General features: G+C 41.2%; 2 protein-coding genes across 5 annotated transcripts in view; one reads left to right on the top strand and one right to left on the bottom strand.

The window, feature by feature from the left end:
• lmna (lamin A) overlaps positions 1-2589 on the top strand; it is a 34243-nt gene extending 31654 nt beyond the window's left edge. For 3 of the 4 annotated variants that reach the window (XM_020625049.1, XM_020625050.1, XM_020625052.1), the window contains one exon: positions 421-2588. In XM_020625049.1, coding sequence (XP_020480705.1) covers positions 421-459 — 39 coding nt within the window. In that variant the 3' untranslated portion in view covers positions 460-2588. Of the gene's footprint in view, positions 1-420 lie in introns of all 4 variants that reach the window. The other variant, XM_020625053.1, reaches the window with a different exon arrangement.
• Positions 2590-2722: 133 nt separating this feature from the next.
• The window catches only part of pear1 (platelet endothelial aggregation receptor 1), a 44005-nt gene continuing 21246 nt past the window's right edge, over positions 2723-25481 (bottom strand). The window contains exons 2-24 of the mRNA XM_020625030.1: positions 24442-24552; positions 23465-23566; positions 23276-23376; positions 19805-19897; positions 15905-16151; positions 14363-14465; positions 13931-14067; positions 13289-13501; positions 11414-11588; positions 11141-11261; positions 10840-11003; positions 9675-9815; positions 9414-9516; positions 8429-8581; positions 8217-8348; positions 7960-8091; positions 7612-7734; positions 7127-7342; positions 6739-6848; positions 6426-6552; positions 5687-5749; positions 4599-4793; positions 2723-4418 (exon numbers count right to left, since the gene is read on the bottom strand). Coding sequence (XP_020480686.1) covers positions 4273-4418; positions 4599-4793; positions 5687-5749; positions 6426-6552; positions 6739-6848; positions 7127-7342; positions 7612-7734; positions 7960-8091; positions 8217-8348; positions 8429-8581; positions 9414-9516; positions 9675-9815; positions 10840-11003; positions 11141-11261; positions 11414-11588; positions 13289-13501; positions 13931-14067; positions 14363-14465; positions 15905-16151; positions 19805-19897; positions 23276-23376; positions 23465-23566; positions 24442-24548 — 3204 coding nt within the window. The 5' untranslated portion in view covers positions 24549-24552 and the 3' untranslated portion in view covers positions 2723-4272. The remainder of the gene's footprint in view (positions 4419-4598; positions 4794-5686; positions 5750-6425; positions 6553-6738; positions 6849-7126; positions 7343-7611; positions 7735-7959; positions 8092-8216; positions 8349-8428; positions 8582-9413; positions 9517-9674; positions 9816-10839; positions 11004-11140; positions 11262-11413; positions 11589-13288; positions 13502-13930; positions 14068-14362; positions 14466-15904; positions 16152-19804; positions 19898-23275; positions 23377-23464; positions 23567-24441; positions 24553-25481) is intronic.

Genomic DNA, 25481 nt, shown 5'->3' with positions numbered 1-25481 from the left:
CACCACGCTCGTGTGTGTACAAGTGGTCATTTTTCTGATAAGTTTGTTTTTAATAAGTTGACTGATGATATAAACCAGTGTATTTCTGTTGATGTGACAGCTTTGATTGGCGGTCCAGTGCTGTTGCTCCACTTCTGGTTGCTACTGTGCAGAATCTGGTTGCAAAAAAGCAAGATGACAGCCGCCTTGTCCATAAGTAGGCTTAACTTTTGCATAGTGGAGGAAAGTGGTGACACGACGTCCGTCATATATACAGTCAGTGCATGCAACTCAGCTAACCAGCGACCTGACTGTTCCAAATAAAGCTATTTTTTCCCACTCAGGAGATCTGGCTTGTCATCATAACCCCAGCTATTTGTTAGTGTTATTTTCCTTCAGTTTTCTTCATATTTAATGTTGTTTTGTCACTTCCTCCTCCAGGGTCGCACCAAGCCATCGGAGAACTGCTCCATCATGTAACAACCAAACAGCACCTCACCTGAACCCTCCACCTCCTGTAGCCCACATAGAATAGTTTTCTACTATTGGGATGTTTGTCTTTATTTTTTTTATATGAACTTGTCATATTTTGTATTCAAATTAATCTACAGGTTAGATTTGCTTGGAGGTTTTGGCAAAGGGCACAGGATTATCATATTCAGCTTTTGAGTTTATTGAAGTTATGTAACTGCATGTGTGCTGTGCTGATGCTTGTATTGTATTCTTGTCTCTTGCACATTCTGTCTCTCTCTGTCTCTCTCACACACATACACACACACACACACTCAGAGCTCTATTGACCAGTGCTTGTGCTTCAGTCTGAGCCGGGGTTTCACATTTAATGGCCAGGCTGTCAACACTCAACACGCACAGCTAGTGAACCCTGTCCGGAGTACGTCTGTAGCCATACACACAACAGGAAAATGAGTCCTGCAGGGTTTGTTAATCATGTTTGTCTCCCTTCAAAGAGATCAAATCTTTATTTAAAATGTTACTTATGTTTACAATAGAAATAGGTTTTTTTTGGGGGGGAGTGACAGTGTTGTGCTGTCTTTATATGCAATGGAGAAAATCATGTAGTTTTATAGAAGTTTTCTTGAAAATTCTCCAAACAAAACCAAAACACTGTAAGCTCAGGGTATTCAGCAGGTTTTTCTCATGTTAGCCTTGAACATGTTGTAGACATACTTTACTGTTGGGCAGCTGTGATGCACAGAGAAATTTGTTGTTTGAGATGCATGCAATTTTGTTTTTCTTCAGTTCCCAGCTTGACCTCAGAGAAATTTATTGGGTCATGTTTTTGAAATTCTTATCGTTTGCCAGACAAGTTGAATGTTCCCAGTTAAATGAGTCAGTTGTGCTGTTGCCTTAATATTAATTCCAAAGATGTTTTGTCATGATGATAGAACACTGAATAATTTGTTTTCCACTTGAGGAAATATCAAGAACAGGACACTACATTTTGAGTTGTACTTACACATTTGGTGCCATATATGCAATATATATTTTAGGATGCCTTCAAAATCAACAAAATCAACACAGTTTTACTAGTGAAGTGTTGCTCCTCTTTAGAGAGTGCAACCATAGTTTTTGGAAGCATTTTAACAAGCGTTACAGATACCAAATAGTAATGTGCCTTGAGAAGACAGAGAGGAGCTTTAACAGTCACTGTTCTGTGCTCACAGGCCTCGTGTCTGTCTTGCAACTGTCTGCAGTCCTGTGGGTTGCATTGCTTCTAAAAACTGGTCATTAGGGCTTTATTCTTTTTTTCCTCTAGGTTTACTGGCTTTGCAAATCCCCAGGCATGATTTTGGGCTCAGAGTAGGATTGTGGGTATTCTATACTTTGTGACTTTGGTTTAATGCACTGCTTTTATTGAGGACCTCGCCAATTATGCACAGCAGGTAGATTTGTAGTGTAGTCTAACAGCTAAAGTCATACTCTAGAGAAAAGTATATCAAAGCATTTACTGAAAATATTTGATAGCTGATTTTGTTTCTACTGTACTTAATAAATAGTATCCTGCCTTTTTGCCTTAAGTCAATATCTGATTTTGACACTGATCCCCAAAGTGCCTTAAAAAGTCCTTGACATTAGTGAAGGTGTTTAGTATTTGGTCTCTCTGTCATAGATTTACAAACAGCAGAGGCATGGCATTTTTCTCATGCACATGTAAATTTATGAGGCATGATTACTGTATGTAATTGTGTACTATATGCTATTGATGGAGTCATCCCTTTCTGAATTTCAGGGTTTTTTGTAGGACTTTCTCACCGATTATAAGCCATTAAGAAACTTCTTCCTGTACAATGCCTTTTCTTGTTTGAGTGTTTTAAGAAACAGCTGCTCTTTAATATTTGAACGCTAGAAGCAAGACACTTAAACCAGAGATGTGCTCTACATGACAAAAACACTTGAAAGGCCTTTGTAAAATCCTGAGCCCTCCTTGTTAAAGTCTTAATGGAAGCCTCACAAGTAATTTGAAGGACTTTACGATTTAATGTAATTGAAAAAGGATTTTATATTGTGAGCCTTTATTGACAAAATTATAATTAGACTGGAGTGGGATTTGTGTCAAATCTATCATAACAATGCTATTGACATTATGGAAAGGCCAAGAATTTGGTTGATGTAATGAATGTCTTTTGATTTTGTAGCTTTTTTTCCTCTACTTATATAATGCAGAGTAAAGGTTTTTCCAATTATTGATTTCTCTTGATTATTTTCTTGATTTCTTACACTTATTCAAAATCGGTGTTGAAAAGTGCAGCCATTTTTATTTACATTATATACACATCTTATGGTTACATTCACAAATATATGACCATATTTAAAAACGCTGAAGCTCTACCCAAGCATTTAAAGCACAATGTCCACTCTGTCTGGTACACTGGGTTTGGCAGGATAGTAAACCTTTGGTCCAACACTGACAGAAAACAAACACATTGTAGTATTTCTAAAATTATTTAGAGGCAACGCAAGATGCTGATTGACAAAGTTTAGAAATAATGACTTGAATAACGGTAGGCCTACAGATTTTTTTCCCTGGCTGTTTTAAACCATGAAGTTTAGTGTGTTTTTGGCAGAATGTTTAACAGGTCAATTCACCCATAGTACAAAAACACCTTTCCCCTTTGGCAGTATCTACCATGCACAGACTTGATTTGCAAAACTTGCTGCTGCTGGACAGTGCATGCACATTCATAATGCTGCTTTGAGTTGGCTTGTACTTCCTGGTTTGACAGTATTTTTCACAACATGAACTGTATTTGTGCTTAAACTGACCTTTTGGTGTTTATTAATAATTAAATGTGATCTGTGGTCCCACAGACCCCTTAAAAACTCGTACATCATAAAACATGACTGGCTAACAATATTCCTATTTCAATATTTACAAAGTTTTCATCTGGCAACAGCAATGAGTGAACCATGTAAACAAACGGGGTGAGTACTTGTGTCTGTGAATGCCACATTTGGAAAAGACAATGCTAACTTGGCTCTAAGGTGGCGAACCAATAGTTTGTGATGAAATATCAGTAATAAAGAAAACCGGTTTTGTTAATGTGTATGTCACAAGACAGTCAAATGGCAGTTATTTACCCAAGCAGTTTGCTGTAAGACAACCTCATATGTGCCACAGGGTGTCTTTAAAAGGTCCCGTAACCTTTTTGAATTTTAAAAGACATAAATGAAAGTCCAGCCGTATGAGCTGATTGAAGGCTCCCTGTTAAAAAAGTTTGGCAAGTTTATAGATTCAGTATACTCAAATTTTACCAAAAAATAAAATAGCAACATCAAACAATGACATTTGTTATTTTAGCAGACAGTTTGAATTCTAATGAAACGCGCTGATCAGTAGCAAACAAAATCGGTGGAAAACATCATTTACAGCATATTTTGATGACTTCAAACACAAACAATCCCAAGTTGCTGCTTTCAGCTGTGAAGTCTTTAGGAATATTTTTCCCATGGGATGTGAATGCAGCTGAAGCCCCACTGGCGACGCCACAGTCCAGCAGTCCTCACTACAGCCTGCTGGCTCACCGGTCTGGATGACAAGTCTGTCACGGTGAAGCAAGTACCACTTTAGCCCACAGAGAGGCAGAGTTGAGTTGAACGAGGGTTATCCGCAGTAAACAGGAGTCGCTCACAGGATCAGATGCCTGGCCTCTGCTCTGTGGGTGGTCTACAGCTCTGACTGTCAGAGAGGAGCATGAAGTTTGCTCTTTTTTTGCAAACCTGAAATCATCCCCAATCTGCAGAGGAGGGAAACTTGCTGCGCTACTGTGCCGGTCATTGAGTTGTTCTTCTCGGGGATGGGGAGGGGGGTCGGCGGACAGGAGGCAGGTCGTAGTGTCCCGGGATGTGGCTGTTCACTGGGAGGTCATAGTGGTTCTGGGGGTCCTCGTGTGGAGGGTGACCGAGGGAGCTCTGACGCTCTGAGGCAAAAAGATAAAACAGACTCGGATCAAAACACAGCAGGACTGAAATTTGTAAACTTCTTTTAATCAGCTACATTTATCAAACATAATGACCTTTTGGGTGTACTGGTTTTGGTCTGTTGGAATGTCTCTTGTATTTTTTTTCCCATTAGTATGGAGGTCAGAAATGTTGCTCACCTCTGTGTAATGTGGCCATGTTGAAGGGCGGTGGGCTGATCTCTGTGTAAGCTCGCTCTCTGGGCATGGCTGACTTCATCTCCATGTAGCTGCTCTCTGGGGGACAGAAAGGCAGGCTGGGCAGGTCTTTGATGGTAGCATAAGGATTCTCGCTGTTCAGAGAGCTGCTGCTCACTGCCACTGTGTCCTTCAGCTCTGTCAACACACAGGACACAAAGACACATCTGAATCACATCTGAAGAACAGATGTAGAGCAGAGGTAATACAGCACAGCAGCGGCATTTTCCAAAGTGTTTCTTTATGAGTTATAAGTTCCTGAGACTGAGTAAAGTTTGTCTCTTTTATTTCATGGGCTGAGATGGTTTAAAGGAACCTGATGGACAGTCAAATGTCTAGATTGTTTTTAATCAAACTCAGATGTTTGTGACATTTTAATTTCAGCTGGTTTCAGTGGTAAAATTTTCAGCAGAAACATTTCATATGCATTAGCATGCTAACATTAACAAGTCGTGACAGATTTATACTGTATATATACAGTATATATATATATGTGTGTCAGTGTTGTTGTATGGCCCAAATTTGCTTCAAGCGGCTTTATAATCTGTACAACCCTCTCTCTGACCCGCAAAGCAGATAAAGAAAAACTCTACCACTAAAAAAAACATCAACAGGAAAAACAAATAGAAGAAACCTCAGGAACCTTTTCCAGTACAGACAGATGTGCAACAGAAGTCATATCAACAGAATACATCGGCATAATAATGTTTGGACAATCAGAAAAACAAAATTGTATACAAAGGACGTGTTTGGCAGGTATTTGGTCATGAACCAAAGTACTGGACAAACTAAACTTCTATTTTGATTTTAGCATTAGATGAAAAGTCAGTGGATCACCACAGTAATTACTCTTCATCCTGAGGGGGAACATGAATGTACCAAAACCATATTGTTTATGTTAACTTGCAGGTGACACCAGAGGAAAAGTTTAATCCTGGAGGCCACGAATGTCTGTAAATACTGTAATTTCATCTGTCTGATGTATTTTGCTATGGTTGGTTAGCGAGAGAAGAAAACAAATGATGAACTACCTTTGTTGTAATACTTTCCGAGGCTGGCACTGTAGCTGTAGCTCCGATCAATCCCAAAAGCTCCTGTAAACAATAAAAGACTAAACTGGCTTCTTTACTTTCATTTATGACAAACTGATCAAAAGCAGATAAGCTGCTTCAGAAACCTGCAGACTCTGAGCCCGGTGAGTGAACACCAGCAACACATCTATCACTTTTAATTTTGTCCTGATCTTGTTATTAAATGTGCATTGTTGACAAGAGTCATTTTCTGTCCAAAGAAAATGTAAAATAAATAAAACACTTTCTGAGTTCTGTCCCCAGCTTGTTGCGTGACCCAGGCTGGAAATGCTCTACATTTATATTCTTTTGCCTTGAGAATATTTTGTTACATTTTTAAGGTCCATTATCAATGTAGGTTTTTTAAACTGCAGCCACTGATAGCTAATATTTCCTGCTGGTATTCACTGTCTCTCAGAATGATTATTTCATTGTTAAACACACTTAGAATAAGGGATACTTTGAGGTAATTTAGCAGAAAGTTACATTAAAAGTACAGTTTTAGTGATTCGTTTTATGTAGCTGTGGTCAGATGATCAGAAAACCAACCGCTTACGTTTACTTGTGAATGCTATTACACTCATTTAACCTTACTCTACAGATGCAGGTCTGTCTGCTAAAGTGTCTTCACTAAATCAATAAAATCTAGCATAACAGATTCTTCATGAGAATCATACAGTGTGGGGTCAGTGGAACAGACCTGAGTCTTTGTGGGGCTCATGGTGTTTCCAGTCTGCAGGCAGAGTTGCGTTGCTCTCAACCCCAAACAGACCCCTCCTCTCCCTCTCCATGTTTTTCAGACTGCAGAACAGCCGGTTATTGGTGTTCTGCGTGGCAGACATAATGATAATCAGAAATCATCAATGCAAAGAAAATGTATGAAGTGCTAAAGAGCTATGACTTGTTGCTCTACTTTTTATGGCATCATATGATTTATAGCCCCGAACAGATGCTGTGAGGCTTGATTGTTTTGTGTCAGATCCCTGAGCTGGTGTAACACAGCTGACGTTCACCTTGATGGTGCGGTCGTGGTTGTTGGGGAGGTGCGGCAGAGGAGGCCTGTTCTGGCTCAGTGTGTGGTAGCTGGGGTTGGAGTAGTAGTGGTGGTAGCTGTGTGGAACATCTGCAGACCAAAACAAACTCATGGAATCAGATCTGCTGCTATTAAAATGACCTCAGGGTTAATATACAGTATCACTGTGGAAAACTAAAATATTTCACATTATTAATGTTGCAGTGTTAAAAAACAATCCATCTTAGATTGTTCTTTCCTTACAAACATCATGTGCCTACTATAAAGTGTTAGATTACATGCATACAATATACGTGGCATTGACATTCTGTGTTGTTTATTTTTCACAAAATCCCCGCTCCTCTCCTCTCTTATCCTGTGTGCTGTACCTGGAACAGCGTATTCAGAGTTGACAGTGCGGCTGGTGGAGAAGGAGACAGTGGGCGTGTTCTGCTTGTCCTTCTGCCTGCGACGGTAGAGCAGCAGCAGAGCGAGCAGCAGGACCACCAGGATGACGAGCACAACGATGCCACCAATGGCCCCCCATGACTCTCTTTCACCAGGCGGAAGAGGAACCATAACACTCCCTGACTGCTCAGATGACTCTGTCAAATGGGTCGAGGGTGAAAAGAGGACTCAAGCCCAGCAACTAAAGCATTTTTCATTAACTTTCCACCTCTAAGAGGGAACAAGCACAGCTGCAGAGACCACAGAACTGCCAGTGGAATATCAAGTTTTTTCCCCAACATTTTTCAGGGACAGGACTGAATTAATTCATAACAGGTAGAAGGAAGAAAGCAGATGGCTGCACAAGGTCAGTAAAAGCAAATGTATTAGCACCTCTACTTATGTGAGACCCTGTTTGTTTCTATACCTTGTTTACAGTCGTCCCCTCCACTTTCGCAGACACAGTCCCCTGTAAATCGGTCACACACGAGGTTTATCGGACAGGAGCAGGTCTGAGCACAGAATGGGCCGAACCGTCCCAGACTACAAGCTGGAAACAAAATATGATACATGTGTGTTAGACACATGTCACACAAGCATTTTTAGTGATGGTGCAAAGACAATGACCCACTTTCTGCTGGAATCCAGTGAAAATCTAGTGAATCCAGTGAAAAACTTTTGATGAGACAATGCAGTAACAAGTCATGACAGCCATGGTGACATTTCCTCCTTCAGAAAATGAACTTTTCTAGTTGCTATGTGATGTTGCACTCACGTATGGAGCAGTCAGTAGCAGTCCAACCAGGCAAACATTCACAGTGACCGTCCCGATGGTCGCATGTGGAGTTGTTGGCACAGTTCACACACACTTCAGAACACTGTTTGCCATAGTAGCCTGGTGGACAAACTGAAACACACAATGCCACATAAACCGCCTTCACTAGCTCATTAAGACAATGTAAAAGAAATAAAAAATTGGGTTTGAACAATTTGCACATGGGGGAATACATAATTACTGATGTTAATGCAAACCTTGATCACAGTTGGGTCCAGTGTAGCCAGATAGGCAGTCACACTCTCCTGTCACATGATGGCAGCGGTACGAGAGGCCACAGGAGGGGCAGGACATGCTACACTGGTCACCATATATACCAGCTCTGCATTCTGGGAGACAAAGGGATAAAGAATGAGCCAAGACAGACGTCTCACACTCAGTCCGGTAAACATTTGATAACAGCACTCACTGTTCTGACATGTGGCTCCCCAGTAGCCGGGGCGACACACACATGCTCCGGTTTCTCTTAAGCATGTGTCGCTGTTGGGGCAATTCTTGAAGCAGGTCTGGTTACAGTGGCGACCCCACAGACCCTCTGAACATGGCAGACTGCAGCGGGAGCCTGCAGGAAAGAAACGGAGAGTGTGGTGGAGCTGTGAGGGCAGGGACTGAAGAAGTACACAAAATGGAAATATACTCCATTTTCCCACACATCATCCAAGTAAAGGCCATATTCATTAATTTACTTCAGCAAAGGTTAACAAGTATAAGCATTACAGATAATGAACTATCAAACCTAAAAGTAATCAATGTGAAGATAGATTCCTTTCTGTGTTTAATTATTAATACTTAAAGAACCAGTAGTGTTGCATGTTTTAGTCCATTAATTATAGGTTATTTATACTTTTCAACTTTGTTTTTGCCTTCCATTTCTGAGAAGTTGAGGGCAAATACTGTTCTTAACGGGTTTCCTTGGTGGAAGGTTCAATGAGCCACAAGCATTTCAAGATTTGAGAGCTGTCTGCTGAAAAACACTTTATCCATTTATCAAAATATCAGCCTCAAACGACAAGTGTTTTGGAAACACACACAGAGCGGAAAGTGCTGTTCTGCAGCAGAATGTGTAAACTTGGCGGTTTAGTGGCAACATCCTTGAATTCACCAAAATAGGGAGCATTCTCTGAAGAGGCCTCTTTGCTGATGTGTTTAAATGGGAATCTAACTTTCTACTGAACTATTTAAAACGTGTATGTTACAGTAGAACATCAAACACAACAACCAAAAAATCTTCACTATAGCACAAAGCAGTGTTGATTTGTTCTCACTGGTTAGCCTTCATGACAGAGAGAGAGAGTGAAGTAAAACCAGTGGCCTCAGTCATTTCTGTTGGACCAAACTTATCTGTGATACAAAAGCCAAGCTGGCAGTGACACCAGGAGGACGTCATCACTTACCCCACCAACCTGGCAGACAGTGGCACTCCCCAGTGGCAGCTTGGCAGCCGTCAGCATGAACACAATCACACCTCTTCAGGCAGCCTGGCCCAAACGTGCCCATCTGCATATGTGAACAAATGCCAATGGGCAAAGAACTGTCAGGGGAATCTCTTCAACATTCGGCCAGCCCAGTCAGAGTCAGACAAAATACTACACTGGCAGCGTATTGCTGCATTGACAGCCTGGTGGGTTGGCACAGCAAAGACAGGAGGGGTACACATCCAAAACACAGATTAAAGCATGCTGGCATCGCTCACCCCACCCCCCGGGCAGACAGTGGCCCTCCCCAGTGGCAGCTTGGCAGCCGTCAGCATGAACACAATCACACCTCTTCAGGCAGCCTGGCCCAAACGTGCCCATCTGCATATGTGAACAAATGCCAATGGGCAAAGAACTGTCAGGGGAATCTCTTCAACATTCGGCCAGCCCAGTCAGAGTCAGACAAAATACTACACTGGCAGCGTATTGCTGCATTGACAGCCTGGTGGGTTGGCACAGCAAAGACAGGAGGGGTACACATCCAAAACACAGATTAAAGCATGCATAGGGTGAGGAAAGGGATGAAAAGCTGGACGACACGTCTACAGACTGTCTAATCAGAGCTGACATGCTCTGTGTAATTATTACCCTTCTCATTTGTCTATTAGTCTAATCAAAGATAATACTGTAGTTAACTTGACATAGAACAACTATACAGTGCATTTTTCTGATCTTTTAGTTTGTATTGTTTTCCAAAGAGCCATGTGTTTTCATGCAGCGCTGATGGCTGGAGTCCAGCACAGTGTTAGTTGATCTGGGAGGCAAACACAGAAGTGATGAGATGAACATATTAACAGTGACCTTTTCATTAAAGTGTTGCACCGTAATTTGTACTTTACACTGCCTTTTATTTCAGATGTTCCTACTTTCATTTTATTTTATTCAGTTTAATCTTAGTAAGTATTTGTCTATAGTTTTACATTTTGTAAAAGAATGAAGTTCTAACTCATCTACCTTTGTATTTGCAGTTTACACATTTTTGAATGACAAAAGTCTTTATGACCTAAACCTTTCATACAGTATACAGCAAAGTGATGCAAGTGTCATGAAACAAAGAGGCTTAATGTCTGTACTGGTGGTTGGTTGGAGGTTACCCTGCTTTACATATTATCTACTTCCCATACAGTGATAGTGGGTTTCTGGAAATATAATTGCTTTTGCATCTGTATTCATGTTTCAAGGCTGCCTTTATTGTCTCCCAGAAGAGAAAACCATCTTGGATTAAAGGATTTCCTTAATCAAAAAACAGACATGACAAAAAGACATTTTTGTCTGGTTTCATCCTTTAATGTGACTTTCGATACAAATAACTGAAACTAAAAAAGCTACATATCCAGGCACTTACAGAGCATGGCTGGTCACAGCGCGCCCCCTTCCAGCCGGCTGCACATGTGCAGGACCCATCTGCAGGGTTACATTTTGCCCCATTGGCGCAGTGACAGGTGGTGTTGCATCCTGGGCCCCAGGTTCCCTCAGAGCAGGGGGTGGAACAGTCCAGCCCTCGCCAGCCTGCAACCGACCAAAGGACTGTCAGTTGTGCTTAATTGGTTATATGGTTTATAGGAAATCAGTTGACCCACTGGAATTCATCAGTTTGTTTACAAATGTCCTCTTTATCAGTTCCCTGCTGTGTCAAAATGTTTTACCCTCTTTGCAGAAGCACGTCCCGTCGATCGGTGAGCAGTTGACAAAGTTTTCACAGGAACAGTCCAGAGAGCAGTTTTTGCCATAAGTGCCACTTTTACATGGATTCTCACAGTGAACCCCCTGAAAAAATAAAAATTGAATAACAGTGATGAGTGCAGAGGTTATAAAAACAGGTTAAGTCATTACATCAAAAAGCTGCTGAATATCCATACAAAAAGGGGAACATTTTGATTTATACTCATGATTAATAACAAAATCATGTCACCACTCACTGTGAACCCGGGGGCACACTGGCATCGACCGGTGACACTATCGCACACCCCTCCATTAACACACAGACACGGCTCCAGGCAGCCGTGACCATAGAAGCCATGAGCGCAGGTCTCATTGCAGTAAAGTCCTGCCCACCCTGGCTGGCATGTGCACTCTCCTTTCATTGGATGGCAGCTGGACAATGTAAACAGAAGTAAAGATGACATTACAAAATACAGCTGAGCAATAACAAACAAACTCAAAGGCAGCACTGTACATGTACTTCAGGTCTTCTCTCATTATTATATTTAGGGCACAGTAAAGTATGTGTATTCACCTCTGCCATATTTTTTTTATTGATATTATTTTTGACAAGCAGAACTGTATTTTAAAGTTATACACACTAAGTTAAGGTCTTCTTTTTACCTCACTGTGAAACACCCAAATGTGAGCTGTGATGCCTGTAACCAAGAAGAGATGGTGGAGCATGTCCTCAATATATTCATGAAAGACAGTTGTTAAGGATGAAGTTGGATCAAGAAAGAATTAAGTATACGGACAATAGGGCACTCCATTCACCTAGGATTAATGTCTTTAAATTTTCTTATCTTAATGAAACAGGACTGATTTCAAGAATTTAAGGACCATGTAAATCAACAGCTGGTGGCGATAGTGCTTCTGATGGTAGCAATTTGCCAGAAGAAGAAAAAGACTCCATGCAAAACCTTGTGAAAACAGAGCTGGGAGCAGAGTTAATGTTAGCTACACGGGCTGTGTTTACTGGTTGCTGTACTCATGGCATTAAAATGGGTGGAGAAAAACAATGTTAAAGGTAGGGGTGGCGATTCTTTTCAGAAGCATTTTTCATCACATATCTTGAAATTCTCTTTTCATTCTAATGGCAATGAATACATTAAATGCATTGACAACATAATGAAACAAATCAAGTTATCTGTGGCAGCAGCAGGGCTGAAAAAATCCTGACCAATAATTTTACTCAGCACGAGCAAAACCATTGGATGGCCTGTCTGTCAACCTACTTCCTACTTGTGTGCACTCTGCCCTTGCACAAGCCAAGAGACTCCCACAAGGCATTGCAGTTGTAGGTGGATGTGTTACTGCTCTGTTTTACAGCTAAAGCTAGTGAGCTATGGCAGAGAAGGTACTCACAGCAGCTTTCATTCACAAACAAACTGTTATTATAGGCCAGGCCTTCTCCTTTCAGACACATAGCATTATAGGTAATGCTGTTGTTGTTGTGACCTGCAGTGTGAGTAGTATGACAGCGAGAAGACCGCGAGGCATGGAACAGACTCCTCTTACATGCAGCCACAGGTGGAGAAAATAACAGCAGTGCTCAGCAACTAGTGTAGAGACAGGGTTGTAATGCATTTAACTGGGCATCAAGGCCACATGCATTATTTGTGTTACCAAGACAGAATAAAGCCTGAGTTAGCTGGCCTCCCTCTTCACTTCTCCCTGCCGGAAAAGCCTTTCCTAAGACTCCTAAGGCTAGTTACCCGCTACGAGCCAAGGCTAAAGCAGTTTAACCATGAACCTGAGGTCCCCAACTACAGTTCCAGGCCACAGATGTGGGTGCCTTATTCGAAGTTTTTTCAAATACTTCATTGCTTCATGTGCACAGGGGAGAAATCTGTCCCAATCTTATGCCCTAAACTGAGCTAACCATGCAGGACAGACTCTTTAATGAGGCAGTGAGCTAAGGTCTACATGTAAATAGAGCTAACTTGCCCAACATTGTTTCTCTTTGGCAAAGCTCACCGAGGTTTAGCTCAACAAAAATTGGACCATTTCTGCCCCCAGAGCAGTGCTGCATGAGAGAGATCTTTGTATTAGTTCAATCCCTTCTTCTTTTCCTGACAGCACCCACTCACCTGAGCGTGTGTTTGTCCTGACAGAGACACGTGCGTTCACAGTGCATGCCATATTTGCTGGGTGCACACATCCTGTCCCTGCACTGTGGACCACTGAAGCCTGGCTCACATAGACAGCCTCCATCGATGTTGTAGCAACGTGCACCATTGGCACAGTCACACACACCTTTACAGTCCTGACCATAAGTACCTGCAGCACACTCCTCATTACACCTGAGGGCAGAACACACAGGGTTATATAGATACAATTAATGCACTTGTCTAGTATTGATTTTGTGCATCAGCCACAAACCAAATGCCGTTTTGTGTTGTGGTCAGCCAGTAGGCCGTGTTTGCCTTTCACTGGGTTTGCAAATGGTTAGAGTTTTACTAAAAACCACACTAGATTAACTGTATAATGAAGAGAAACTGTGTATTTTGACATAAATATATTGCAAACACCAGTTTGCAAATGTATGGGCCTATCAAATGGATGCCAAAACATTCAATGAGGATTGAAGATTTTACGTATTTTAGGAGTTTATTATTTTGGTTCTTCACTTGCAGTGGAGGGAGAAGCTGTCACTGACTATACCAGACACAAAAGGTGGCATGAAAGACGGTCCCACACATAAGAATAGGCAAATGCAGCCACATACGCACCTGTTACCAGTGAAACCTTTGGCACACTGGCACTGTCCAGTTTCAGGGTCACATTTTCCCCTGTTGTGGCAGACACACTCCTCAGCACAGTTTGGTCCAAACCTTCCCTCTGGACATTGCTCTGTGCAGACTGCACCCTGCAGAGCGACAAGAAACAAAAGAGAAATCACAAATCATTGTGGGCGCTTCATTGCAAGAACCAGAACAAAGCGCGAACCAGTTTATGCACATCTCCCAAAAACAAAGAAACCTCATGATATATTTTTCACAACAGTGGAAAATCCTGCATCTGCATGAGATGACAGGTCACCTTTAGATATAAATCAAGGTTAAAAAAAAAGTTTTTCCAAAGTTTGGAGCCAGTTGAAACTTAACATGAGCTAAATTAAAACAAGGAAATCTCTACAGATACACACTTAAACATGAACGTACCGTCCACCCAGGGGGGCAAGCACAGATCCCTTTGCCCTTACAGATACCTCCATTCTGGCAGGGACATCGTGCCTGGCATCTCTTGGAGCATAACATCTCACAACTAGTAAGAAAGGTAAAGAAGATTAAAGGACTAATCAGTTAAAACAGTATTCTGGGAATTTCCCTGAGGACTAAAGTAAATGTTTTATTCTATAGGGAAGAGTTTTATCAAACAGGTTATTCAGGCATCAGCACAAACTGTGGTGGAAGGTAACTACATACTTTAGCGCTGCACTATAATTTAAAGTGCTACTTAAATATTTCCTTTTCTATTCAACTACAGTTCAACTTAAAAACGCAGTAATCATGTGACTCTACAAAAGAACTGCACATACACAGTGATCTTATAGAAAACACATAACAGTTTGTACAGCTCAGTTATATTCCTCTAAACTACTCTACAGAAAAAAAAGGAGAAAGCAAAAAGAAACATACTGCAGTAACAGCAGCTCCCTCGATACTATAAGACTTGGCACTACAGCGTCTTTGTGGGAATCAGTACAGTTGGAACCTGTCTCTGACCATTCAGATTTCTTGGCATAAACTACCTGTAATATAATTCAGTGCTGGGATATTAATTTTTCTAATACACCCCAGAGATGAAATAACACGGACAGTCTTCAGATATACACAATTCATCTTGCAACTTTATACCATAATCAGTGTTGCCGAACCCCCATTTTTATTTAGCTCAAAGTGCTGCGTTGTGCTTTCACATTGGCAGTTCGAGTTTCCACTAATATCTAGTAGGGAAGAATTTCAATTTCTTCCTCTTCCTCTGGGGCATCTAAAAAACAGAGTGCAACAAGACATGACTCACAGATTACAGTGAAGAAAAGCAGGGTCTTGTTTAATCTTAAAATTAAGTTGTGGAAACTCGTGAGAAAATTAAGATAATGCAATAAAGTGTAATGAAGTGAGGTATCGAGTGTCTCCTCAATTAAAGAATTAACTGTATGTACTCTAAAAAATAGCTCATACCATAAAGAGTAATTTATAGCTTTTGTTTTCCTGGTGAAACCATGAGGTTAACATTTGGGGCTGTGAGAGAAATTTCTCAACAGTGGTTGAAGAGACTGTCATGAAATTTGGTTCATGTTTGTGTCTGGATGAACTGTAATAACATTTGGGGGTCGTGTGAATTTCCATGCAACACTATCATCACGTTTTTTTAATTGTTCACTTTGGTTTATGAGCAGATATCTCCAAAACTAAAATATTCCCATCAACCTCAGCTGCACTTTGGTCTAGTGTTAATTAGCAAATGTTCTCCAAGCACTTCTGTGCACAAGTGCAGCCTTGCGGAGCTGCTAGCTTTTATAAAATGGCTCTTAGACGATGTTTCTATATTCGTTAACCCATTTGCTTCTGACTGGCCCCAGAGGGATAATTAGTGTTTTGAATTTAACTTAGTCATCATTTTCTATATAGCTATTTTGAATTACTCTCCACAGACAGTATGCTCAGCTCCTAGTTATTTTTTCAGTTTTGTGCACTCACAATGTCCCAGTGAACCCATCCTGACATAAGCATTCTCCTGTTGCTTTATCACAGGATCCTCCAGTCCCACACTTGCACTTCTGCAGACAGCCCTTCCCGAAGTTGCCCACAGGACAGGACTCCTTGCAGTAGCGTCCCATGAAGCCCGGAGGACACTGACATGTCCCCTTCACAGGATCGCAGAGAGCTCCGTTCTCACAGTTGCACTGCTGACTGCAGTCTGGGCCCCAGTGTTTGTCATCACAGGCTGAAAGGTAAAAGGACAAACTGTTGTGATGTGTCATGATTCTGTTTTCTGAAGTAAAAAGGACTTGAAGACGTATTTATTCAGAGGAAGGTTTCTTTCAGCGCCGTCCTACCCCTGCACTTAAACAGCTACACACATTCACACCAGGGACATTCTCACTCTGGTTTGCCCACATTTTCCAATGATTCAAGCCAGGCAGCTTCCAGTAACAGGCCTGTTTTCTGCAGCCAAACCTAGTCCACAAATGCTGGAAATGAAATAAAATCATCGAAGCAAAACACAATTACACGTGTATAAGTGCAAGTATCATCATTTTTTGTCGGTTTTGGATTTCCTCATTCGCTTTAGTTCCCCTACACCATAGTGTACATTTACAGCATATGATGTCACAAAAAGCAAATAAAAAGAAACAAATCATATTAAATTCAATGTGTTCAACAGCACAGACATGAACAACAGGACAGAAACGAGAAGAATGAGTGTTTGGGGGATGACACACAGTCTCTTCCACACATTTTCTCCCCCATGCCTCCACAACCCTGGGCTGTTGAATTCAGATCTGCTCAGGAGTGTTGTGTTACTGACAGATAATTTCAAATTGGCAGGAGGTTTTGCACGGAGCTCACAGGAGGAGTTGGGTTTTAAAAGGTAAATTTTACAGAAGGCTTAGGATTGGCTCCAGGAGGTACGTGGTGGAGATTCACACAGGGTTTGGATTTCAGTTCATCATGAAGAGATTTCAGTCCACTGAGAGAACCCAGACTGGTCATGGGTGCATTCCTCAGATTTCTCCTCAATAACTTTGTCTTGGGCATCAGACATCAATGAGAAAACAGTGCTGATGTAACAGGTGGATGGGTGTTAGTTATCTTCCTTCATGCTAACAATAATGCCAAAAATTTCATGCTGACCTCTTGAATCATCTTTTTTAATGTGAGCAGCAGACAGTTCTTGTGCAGAATTGACCGTGCGCTGAGGTCTGAGCTACACGTCACACTGCACAAGTCCATGCTCCCAGTTCCCCCATTACTCCTGCCTCTGTTTCACATGTGCCGTGCCATTGCTTTTAAAAGTACATGGACTACTTTGGCAATTATTACACAGATGGTAAAGTAGAGCCAAACTTGGTTTGGAGCAAAACACTGCAGCCATGGACTGCAGTGTTTATTGCACTAACTCGGAGCAGGACCCTTGCCTCTTTTGTTTAAATGAATCATAATTTGGCTCATTCTCTGTGTGGGCATTAAAAAGGGGGTGCTGCTAGAGTGTGTCACGCTGAGTAATGAGAAACTTAGCTAGAGCAGTGATTATGTTTACACAGACTTTCTCTGGGACGGCGAGAAGCTGAAGGGTTTGCAGGGCTGTCGGTGTGAGACCTGATGCCTGCTACATCCTGATAGGGGCTAAGTGAATAAGGAGAAATGTACCAGATTGGATGTGTAGTGTCAAGACTCTTCTGCATGTAGAATGAACTGCAAAACCTACCATTCATTCATTCTATGTACCAATACTTTAAGTGACTTTTTTGTTGTTGTTTCAATCAGTGTAGCTTTGTTTGATTACTGCTTTGAGTGACCGAACAGCTTTCATGTAAACTTGTGCTTAAACTGTTTATGTTCTGCAGGTTTGTCTTGGTCTCAAGGAGACTTCCTGAATCTTAGCTAGTTCATTTCTGTGATGGAGCTCTGAATATGTATCCACACAGAGCATCATTAATTGACCCCAGCTGTGATTCAGACCAGTATCTCCAAAGCTTCATGCATGTGAACCCACTGATTGGCGCCCATTTCAGAATAGCCATCTTCTCACTGTGTTTTATAGGGAATGCGTGCTGATAGTGGGAACATTCTTCCTTTTCCCCTCTGAATTGTCCAAGTAGTGGCTTGAGTTTTGTTTGTGTTCAAAGTCTAAATAGTCTCATGGTAATCTAGCAAGTAGCCTTCATTACTTGTTTTTAAGTCCTGCTCAAAATCTGTTCGGAAACATTTCTCTGATGTAGCATATTCTAGCTTCTAATGAGCCACATTTCAGCCGTTCTCTAACTACAATCACTGTAATGTTCCCATTTTTCATTCACTTCAATCTCAGCTCGCTACATTCATGGGTAAACCAGTGTAGAATCTGAAAACCTCAGGCCCCTCTCCTCCTTTCCACAGTTAGATAACTCCAGGTTGTGTTCTGCCAAAAAGACTCCATTATAGGACAATCCAGTGGAGCCGAGGCCTGAGAGAGAAAAAAGCTGAAAACAAACTAAGAATATGTGCATAAGCGATGGCTAGAGCAGAGAGGGACTGTGAGGACAGACTGGGCCGTGCGAGAGAGAGCGAGAGTTAGGTAACATTTTCCGTTTCCCCTTCTCACCATCATCCCCTGTCAAGACATCAACCGCTACTCATTAAAACTAATTCCTTCTCTCTGTAGAGGAACAGGGGGAAAAGGGAGAGGGATGTGTACTATTGACCCAGTTGAGGGCTGAAGGTAGTGGAAAACTTTGCTACAGTGAGGGGAGCAGCAGCTCTGTGCAATGCAATTTAAAAAAATATCAGACAAGACAAACAGAGTTAGACTCACTGTTCTGAGTTGGTGCCTTGAATAACTATTATATAACTATTTTTGCTGACTTTAGTTTAGTAGAAGCCATAATGGACAGAAGGAACAGGTTTAATGTCTCTCTGAACTCATTTTATGGTAAATGGTCTGGTCTTATACTTGTATAGCGCTTTACAGCACACTCAAAGCGCTTTCACACTACTTGGCCATTCGCCCATTCGCACTCACAAACATTCACATATTCACACACCAGTGTTATCATCAGGAGCAACTGGGGGTTCGGTGTCTTGCTCAAGGACACTTCAACATGTTGACTGGACAAACTGGGAATCAAGCCGCTAATCCTCCAGTTAGGAAACAACCTACTCAACCTCCAGGAGGTAGGGCTGTGGCTCCTCGCAGTACAGTATCTCTTACATTTAAAGTGCATGTTTATAAGTACTTTTATTTTCCCAATGCACATTTCTTTTTCTTGTTTGCACATTCTTTTTCTTTTTTTGTTGTCTCAGTCTTATCATGCTTATTTGTCTGCCCGTTGCCTTGTGGAAGGACACTGTACATACACTTTGAGAGCTGCTGTACCAGAGTCAAATCCCTCATGTGTCCAACACACCTGGCCAATAAAGCTCATTCTGATTCAGTACTTAACTCATAACTTATTGTTCTCATGATATTTAGTTACATATTTGTTGGAATATGTAGGAAGTTTTACTTTTACTGCCCCTGATTGTTTTGTTTCTTTTACTTGAGAGCACTTCTCTACTTCAATAAGAAAAGCTGTTATGAAATTATGACTATTATTAATGTTAAACAGTAGCTGTGAGTGAGAGTTGGAGGTGCTGCTCGGTGTCTGTCTGGACTAGTAAACTGGCTCCTGGGCTGTGGCTGACAGTGACTCATTGCTGTGCATGTGTTTCCATTGGAAAGGCTTCTAGTGTGTGATGGAGTGGTGTATGTGAATATCAGCCATTTGACTACCGGCCATTTCCTGTTGTGCATGAGAAGTATGTTTGTGAGTGCACCTGACATGAGGGGAAAGACAAAGCAAATGAGAGACAGAGTGAGGAAATGTCTGTCAGACTGTAGAAAAGGCTGATTTATACCACTGGAGCAGTCGTCGCCTCGCCAGCCTCCCTCACACTGGCACCGGTCTGGAGCGACACACCGGCCATGGACACACTCCCTGGTGCAGCGAGCTGTTGATGAGAAAAGCAATTAATAACTTACCAAGTAGATGAGCTCAAGTACACCATCATGAATCTGATCCCTTGAATTCCTTGGATGTGACTTTATTCATGTTTGATTTTTATAACATTCCCACAGCACTAATTACTATGTGTGTCCCCTTTTGTCTAATGTGTGTGTGTGTGTGTGTGTGTCTTTACATGTTTTTATTACATTGTTTTTTGTTTAGTTTAGTTTCGTTTTGTTTTCCACTTGCCATTGTTGTGAGGACATCTGAGCCAGTCCTGACAACTTCAGAGATGAGGGTTGAGACCTGGTTTTAGGATTTAGGTTAGAGTTTAAACTAGGGTTAGACATTTAGTAGAGATAGTTGAGGTGAGAGTAAGGGGCCTGTGTACATGGAGGGGACCAGATGCTGTTAGATCATTGAATTTAAGGTGGCTGCTTGGTTCAAGGTTAGGGTAAGCCTCCAGGAAATGAATGTAAGTCAATGTAAAGTCCCCACAAGGAATAAAGGCAAATGTGTATATGTTTGTTTTTTGCCAGTTCAAATTTGAAGCACATTGTATAAAATGGTTGTTGTTGTAATTATTATAATTTCTTCAAAGACTGTGTCCCTATTAAATCTGTTTCAAAAGCACACTATTCAGTGTTTTTATTCAATCAACAACCTATTCAGCAGAGTTGCATTATTTCCCTCTAAATTTATTCCACCCTTCATAAACAGTGTATGAGCTGCCAGCCCAACAGCTGGGCTCAACCATGCAGCTGAAAGCACCGAGGCTGGATGCCATTCATACTGTCAAGAAGCTTCCTCTTACAAAGAGTCTTTGAGCTGGGTACATGCCAGCATTAGAAACGGTTCATGTATTAATTAAGTTACTTCCAGTGTGCAATTATGACTGAGGACTAAAAGTTCCGCCAAAAATCTCTTACATTTTTTGTTTCCAGACAAACATTTTCTAACCACATGCCACGGAGAACGTTGTGTTGTAGGTCCACATGTGGGGGTTTTTTCTTTTCATCCAAACACAATGAAGAAAAATTTCACTGATTATTTTTCTCTTTTCTAGGTGTGGACACTGGAGGCTGGGGATGCAGGGGATCTAAGAAAAGACTGACATGGCATCAAATTAAGGAGGTAAGGCAAATTACATATAATTATGTGTACTGCATTTAGAAAATAAACAAAAGAGTTCACTGTAGAGTACCGAAAGTGGGTTTAGGAGGAGACATAGATAACATGTTAAAGAGCATTATTTCAATTACAAAAAACAGTAGGCGCCGTCTTGGCTTTCCTGATGTCACTCACTACAATCAGAGGCTTTTTTGTGTGGTTGCAAAAGAAAACCTCCACACACACACAGATCATTTAGTACAGTAAGCAACCAAAAATACATTATCTCTGCTGATTGAAAAACATTTATCAGTCAGTTCTTCAAGCACAATAAAGCTGTCATTACACTCAAGCGTTTCTAACATCATCAAGCGTGGTTTAAGGTTTACAAAGCTAAGGTGGTCATTTTCTCAACCCATTGAAGACCGTCTATAGTTTCACTCTATTTATAGAAGTCACCGCCGCTGAAGATCAGCAATAACAGTGTGTCAGCAAACTGTGACAGCTGCATCATTCTGGTGCTTTCTAACAACAATATTCAATTTTTCTTACTTATTTTAACTGCATCTGTTATTGTCATGTAAAACTGCACCTAATTGAATTTTAAGCACATACAAGTACTTCGAGGTACAGACTAAGTCAGGTGCCCAAACCTTCATATTTGCTCTAATTACTGTATAAGTTTTTTTTAAGTTAATGAAATAACAACTAACACTGCATTAATATTTGTAATGTTCCCAAGGTTACCCAAAATGTGGTATACAATTATGTATAGGAGTATTATGTCACTTCCAAATTTAAATGTGCATGTAGCTCTATAAAAGGCATCGAATCCAAACAATAACATGTTAACTTGGTCCCAAGATGTTAAAAGAATTAATAAAATAAATATTCACATGAAAACACCTGAAATACAACAAAAACTGATGGATCAACTAAAATTTCATAAATAGCCTGTCACCTTACTCCATAAATAAGCCCTGATGTGGAAACCTACATGAGTATTTAAAAATAAACTACATTATTTTTCTTGAAGCAGACTGCATTAAGTCCCTGGTGTGATAGTCGTGCCGAGTGTGGACCATAGTTATGAAGTGGATTTGTTCAACCCTTAGTTGCACAGACAGCAGTGCCACACCTCTGACTCCATCACTAACTGATGCTTAGTTTATGAAATAAAATTTGTTGAAATGGAACGCATGAAAATTAAATTTCCTGTGTGTTCAACACTCCTGGCCAATAACGCTGATTCTGAATCTGATTCTGGTTCTGATTACCATGATGGGTGTCCAAGGGTTTTAGTGACAGCAATGCACATTTTAAAGTTTAAAATTCCAGCTAGTATTGCCAGTAAATGTATTAGCATTTTCAGCCGAGAAGCCTGATGGGGAACCAAACCTGTAATTTTAGTAATTCTACTGTCATGTGCTACTCACATCGACTATGCACGTTGGGTGGAAAGAAAGGAAAAAGGAGCTTACTATGAGTGATGAGAATGGGCTACTGCATGTCAAACTGCAGAATGTGGTGTTGCTTAATTTGTAAACCACAACCTTAGTAACCATGTTGGTATTATGCTGGATTAGTGCTGATAGTATTCCTCCATCATCATCACATTCCATCATCACTTGGCTTTGGGTCTTTGTGCATGTCGGTTTGCAAACGTGCACCTGTGGCTATATTGTACAATACAGCATGACTTAGTTTCAACATCAAAATTCTAGCTGCAATAAGTGGATTTTTTCATATAAAGTAACAAAGATGGTCCTGGCTAAGGGCCTCTGACCGTATGGAACCAGATTAGGGCAGTAAATGGGAAATAACCAGATTAATACAGTACATGTAAACAGGCAGACTGAGTCTTGTTTACCTGACATATGAGGTTCTTTACAGTAGGACCTGCATGGCATGAAAGTATGTGAGTGTTTGTGAACTGACACAGTTTATTAGTTTATTTAAATTTAGATTAAAACTAGGAAATGGAACAGAAAGCTAAGCATTATAAACCTTGTAATGGTTGAATCTATGGCAAATCTGTTTTCTTGCATTGCATTTGATTTTACAGGTGTACCTAATAAAGTGGTCACCGAGTTTATTGGCATGTGTGTATGTAGTGCTATATATCGACGTGATAGTGGGCATGTATGAGTCTGACAGTTCCCTGCTGGCTGAGGACTGAATCTTTTCAAAACTTTCCTACTGCCTGTCTTGATAACAATGAGGCATGAGTGCTAGTTGACTATTAAAAGGTTTTCTCAGTTACTGTACTTACGAACACATTTGTCTCTGCTCTCGTAATAGCCTGGACAGCACTGGTACCTCTTGCGGTAGTCTGTCTTTACCGCCTGCCTGTAGGCTGTTTTGTAGGTGATTCTGAAAGAATAACACAGTCAAACAGGATGCTTTGTCCCTGCACTGGTAAAAGCAGGAAGTCAGTCCAACAGGAGACGAGCTGTCACACCTGTGGCGTGTGCATCTGTAGGAGGTCCGAGGGTCCGAGCAGGGCTCGTCTGTTGCATGGTCATAGGGATGCAAGTAGGACTCTTTCACCGAGGTGGTGAAGCTGAAATATGAGACAATATTGACACAGTCACTGATTGGCGGCCAGAGGGGATAGAAAGGTTACACTGCTCCATTTTAAATAAACTTGATTAGTTTTACTTTTGGAAAAATGCTGAAAAGTTCTGACCTGTCAAACAGAAATGTCTCAACAATGGCTGGATAGGTTGCCATGAAGTTCAGTACACACATTCACGTGCATCACCTCTCCCTAAGTGCATCACAGAGCTGCTAGCATGGCTCTAGCCTCTCAGCTTTGTTTCAGAGTACAGCGGTCACACTACACTTACAGTAATGATTTTATCAGAACATTTATCTGTTTTATTTTCTGCTTGAGGTACAGCACTTGCACAGTATTAGCACAGATGAGAGCACAAACCTAATTAATAATTTTGTTGTCTCAGGCATCAGCTATATGTGATTTCCAGGACTGAGGTGGTGATTTTGTGTAAATATCCTACATAGCTCAGGTCTGACATTACACCAGCCCAATGCCCAGTGGCTCACATTTTGGCAGTTCATAGAGCTTCATAGGTCTTACAGGCCCTTGTCCAGGTAACCAACTATTTCTATCCTGAAAACAAATTTGGCTGTTAAAATAGCAAAAGTGGATGTTGAATTTTATATTGAGACATGTTTGTTTACAGACTAGGTTAGTTTCCCATGTCTAGCGATTATGTAAGTAAATACCACAGTGATGATGTTTCTTTCCATAAGTTTATGTGATAAATGAGTGCCTTGACTGGGTGCTGACCCTTCTTAGTCCTAGTAAAACCAAACTGTAAACTTTCAACCATGTGTATGCATGCACTGTATGAGAAACTATGTTTAATTTCATACCACAGCAGCATTTGTTGGTCATAGATAAATGGGCCTCACCTCTCCCAAAGGCTGCACACATTGGGGTCTCTTGGGTTCAGGGAGCAGCTCAGATCAGCCAGGAAGCTCAAAAGCAGCAGGACAGTGGAGCTCTGCAAAGTCAGCATGGTCCTGAGGGGAAAAGGACAGATGTTTACAGATGCAGAAACATTTCAACTAAGATGGCACAGGGCCAATTCATATTCCTATTGTCATTAGGCAAAAAATACAGGAGATGGTCATTGCACAGTTCAGAGTAACTCGGTTCTGCTTGGGGTTTTTGTTTGGCCAGTGACACAGAGGTGATGTTTTGTCTTGAAGGTCATTGAGAGGCTCATTTACATACCATAAATTACTATTTTGAAAAATCACTTCATACACAATGTATTTTTGTTTGAACAGCCTTGAAACACAGCAACATCTCTGTAGTGCTCGGTAAGGAAAACACAGAAGTACACAGATGGAAAATGTACAAAAAAGTTCAGTTCCACTCTCAACTAGAGATTTACATTTAGTGTTTTTGTTTTTCATTTGCTATAATTAACATTTCACAATGAGGCAAATAGAAAGAGTCACTGAAAGCTGGTTCTTGATACCTATAAACTGTGGTTAAGTTTCAGCCTCTGCCTGTAACAGTGTTTATTAAATAGTCAGCTTAGGTGATGCAAAGAGCCAGACGCCGTCTGCTCCCTACTGAGCTGCACACTGTCTCAGCAGGGTACATAAAACACAGGCACTAGGAGGCAACATGACAGCACACAGGATAGATGTTGGAGAGACAGGATAAGAAAGACAGAAAGAAGTGGGGGTGGGGTGGGGCGAATCAGTGTCAAGATATGTGACTCTTAACTTGAGCCTGAACCCTATCAATCAGCGCTTCGTTGAATCCTCAACATTGCTGTCCCCTTCCACACCCCAGCAGCATCTGGATCCCATTAGTGCTTCGGCCCAAGAGATCGTCTCAGCACAGGGACCCTGTTAGGCTCTCAGGGAGCAAAAGGGAGGTGATTTTTCACTTTTTACCCCAAAGATATCCCATGGAAATGAACAGAAGTTCAGCA

Source organism: Monopterus albus, unplaced genomic scaffold, assembly GCF_001952655.1.
Source record: "Monopterus albus unplaced genomic scaffold, M_albus_1.0 scaffold344.1, whole genome shotgun sequence".
Lineage (NCBI taxonomy): Eukaryota > Metazoa > Chordata > Actinopteri > Synbranchiformes > Synbranchidae > Monopterus > Monopterus albus.
Note: the sequence above shows the minus strand (reverse complement) of the source record. Positions and strands in the feature narration are given on the sequence as shown.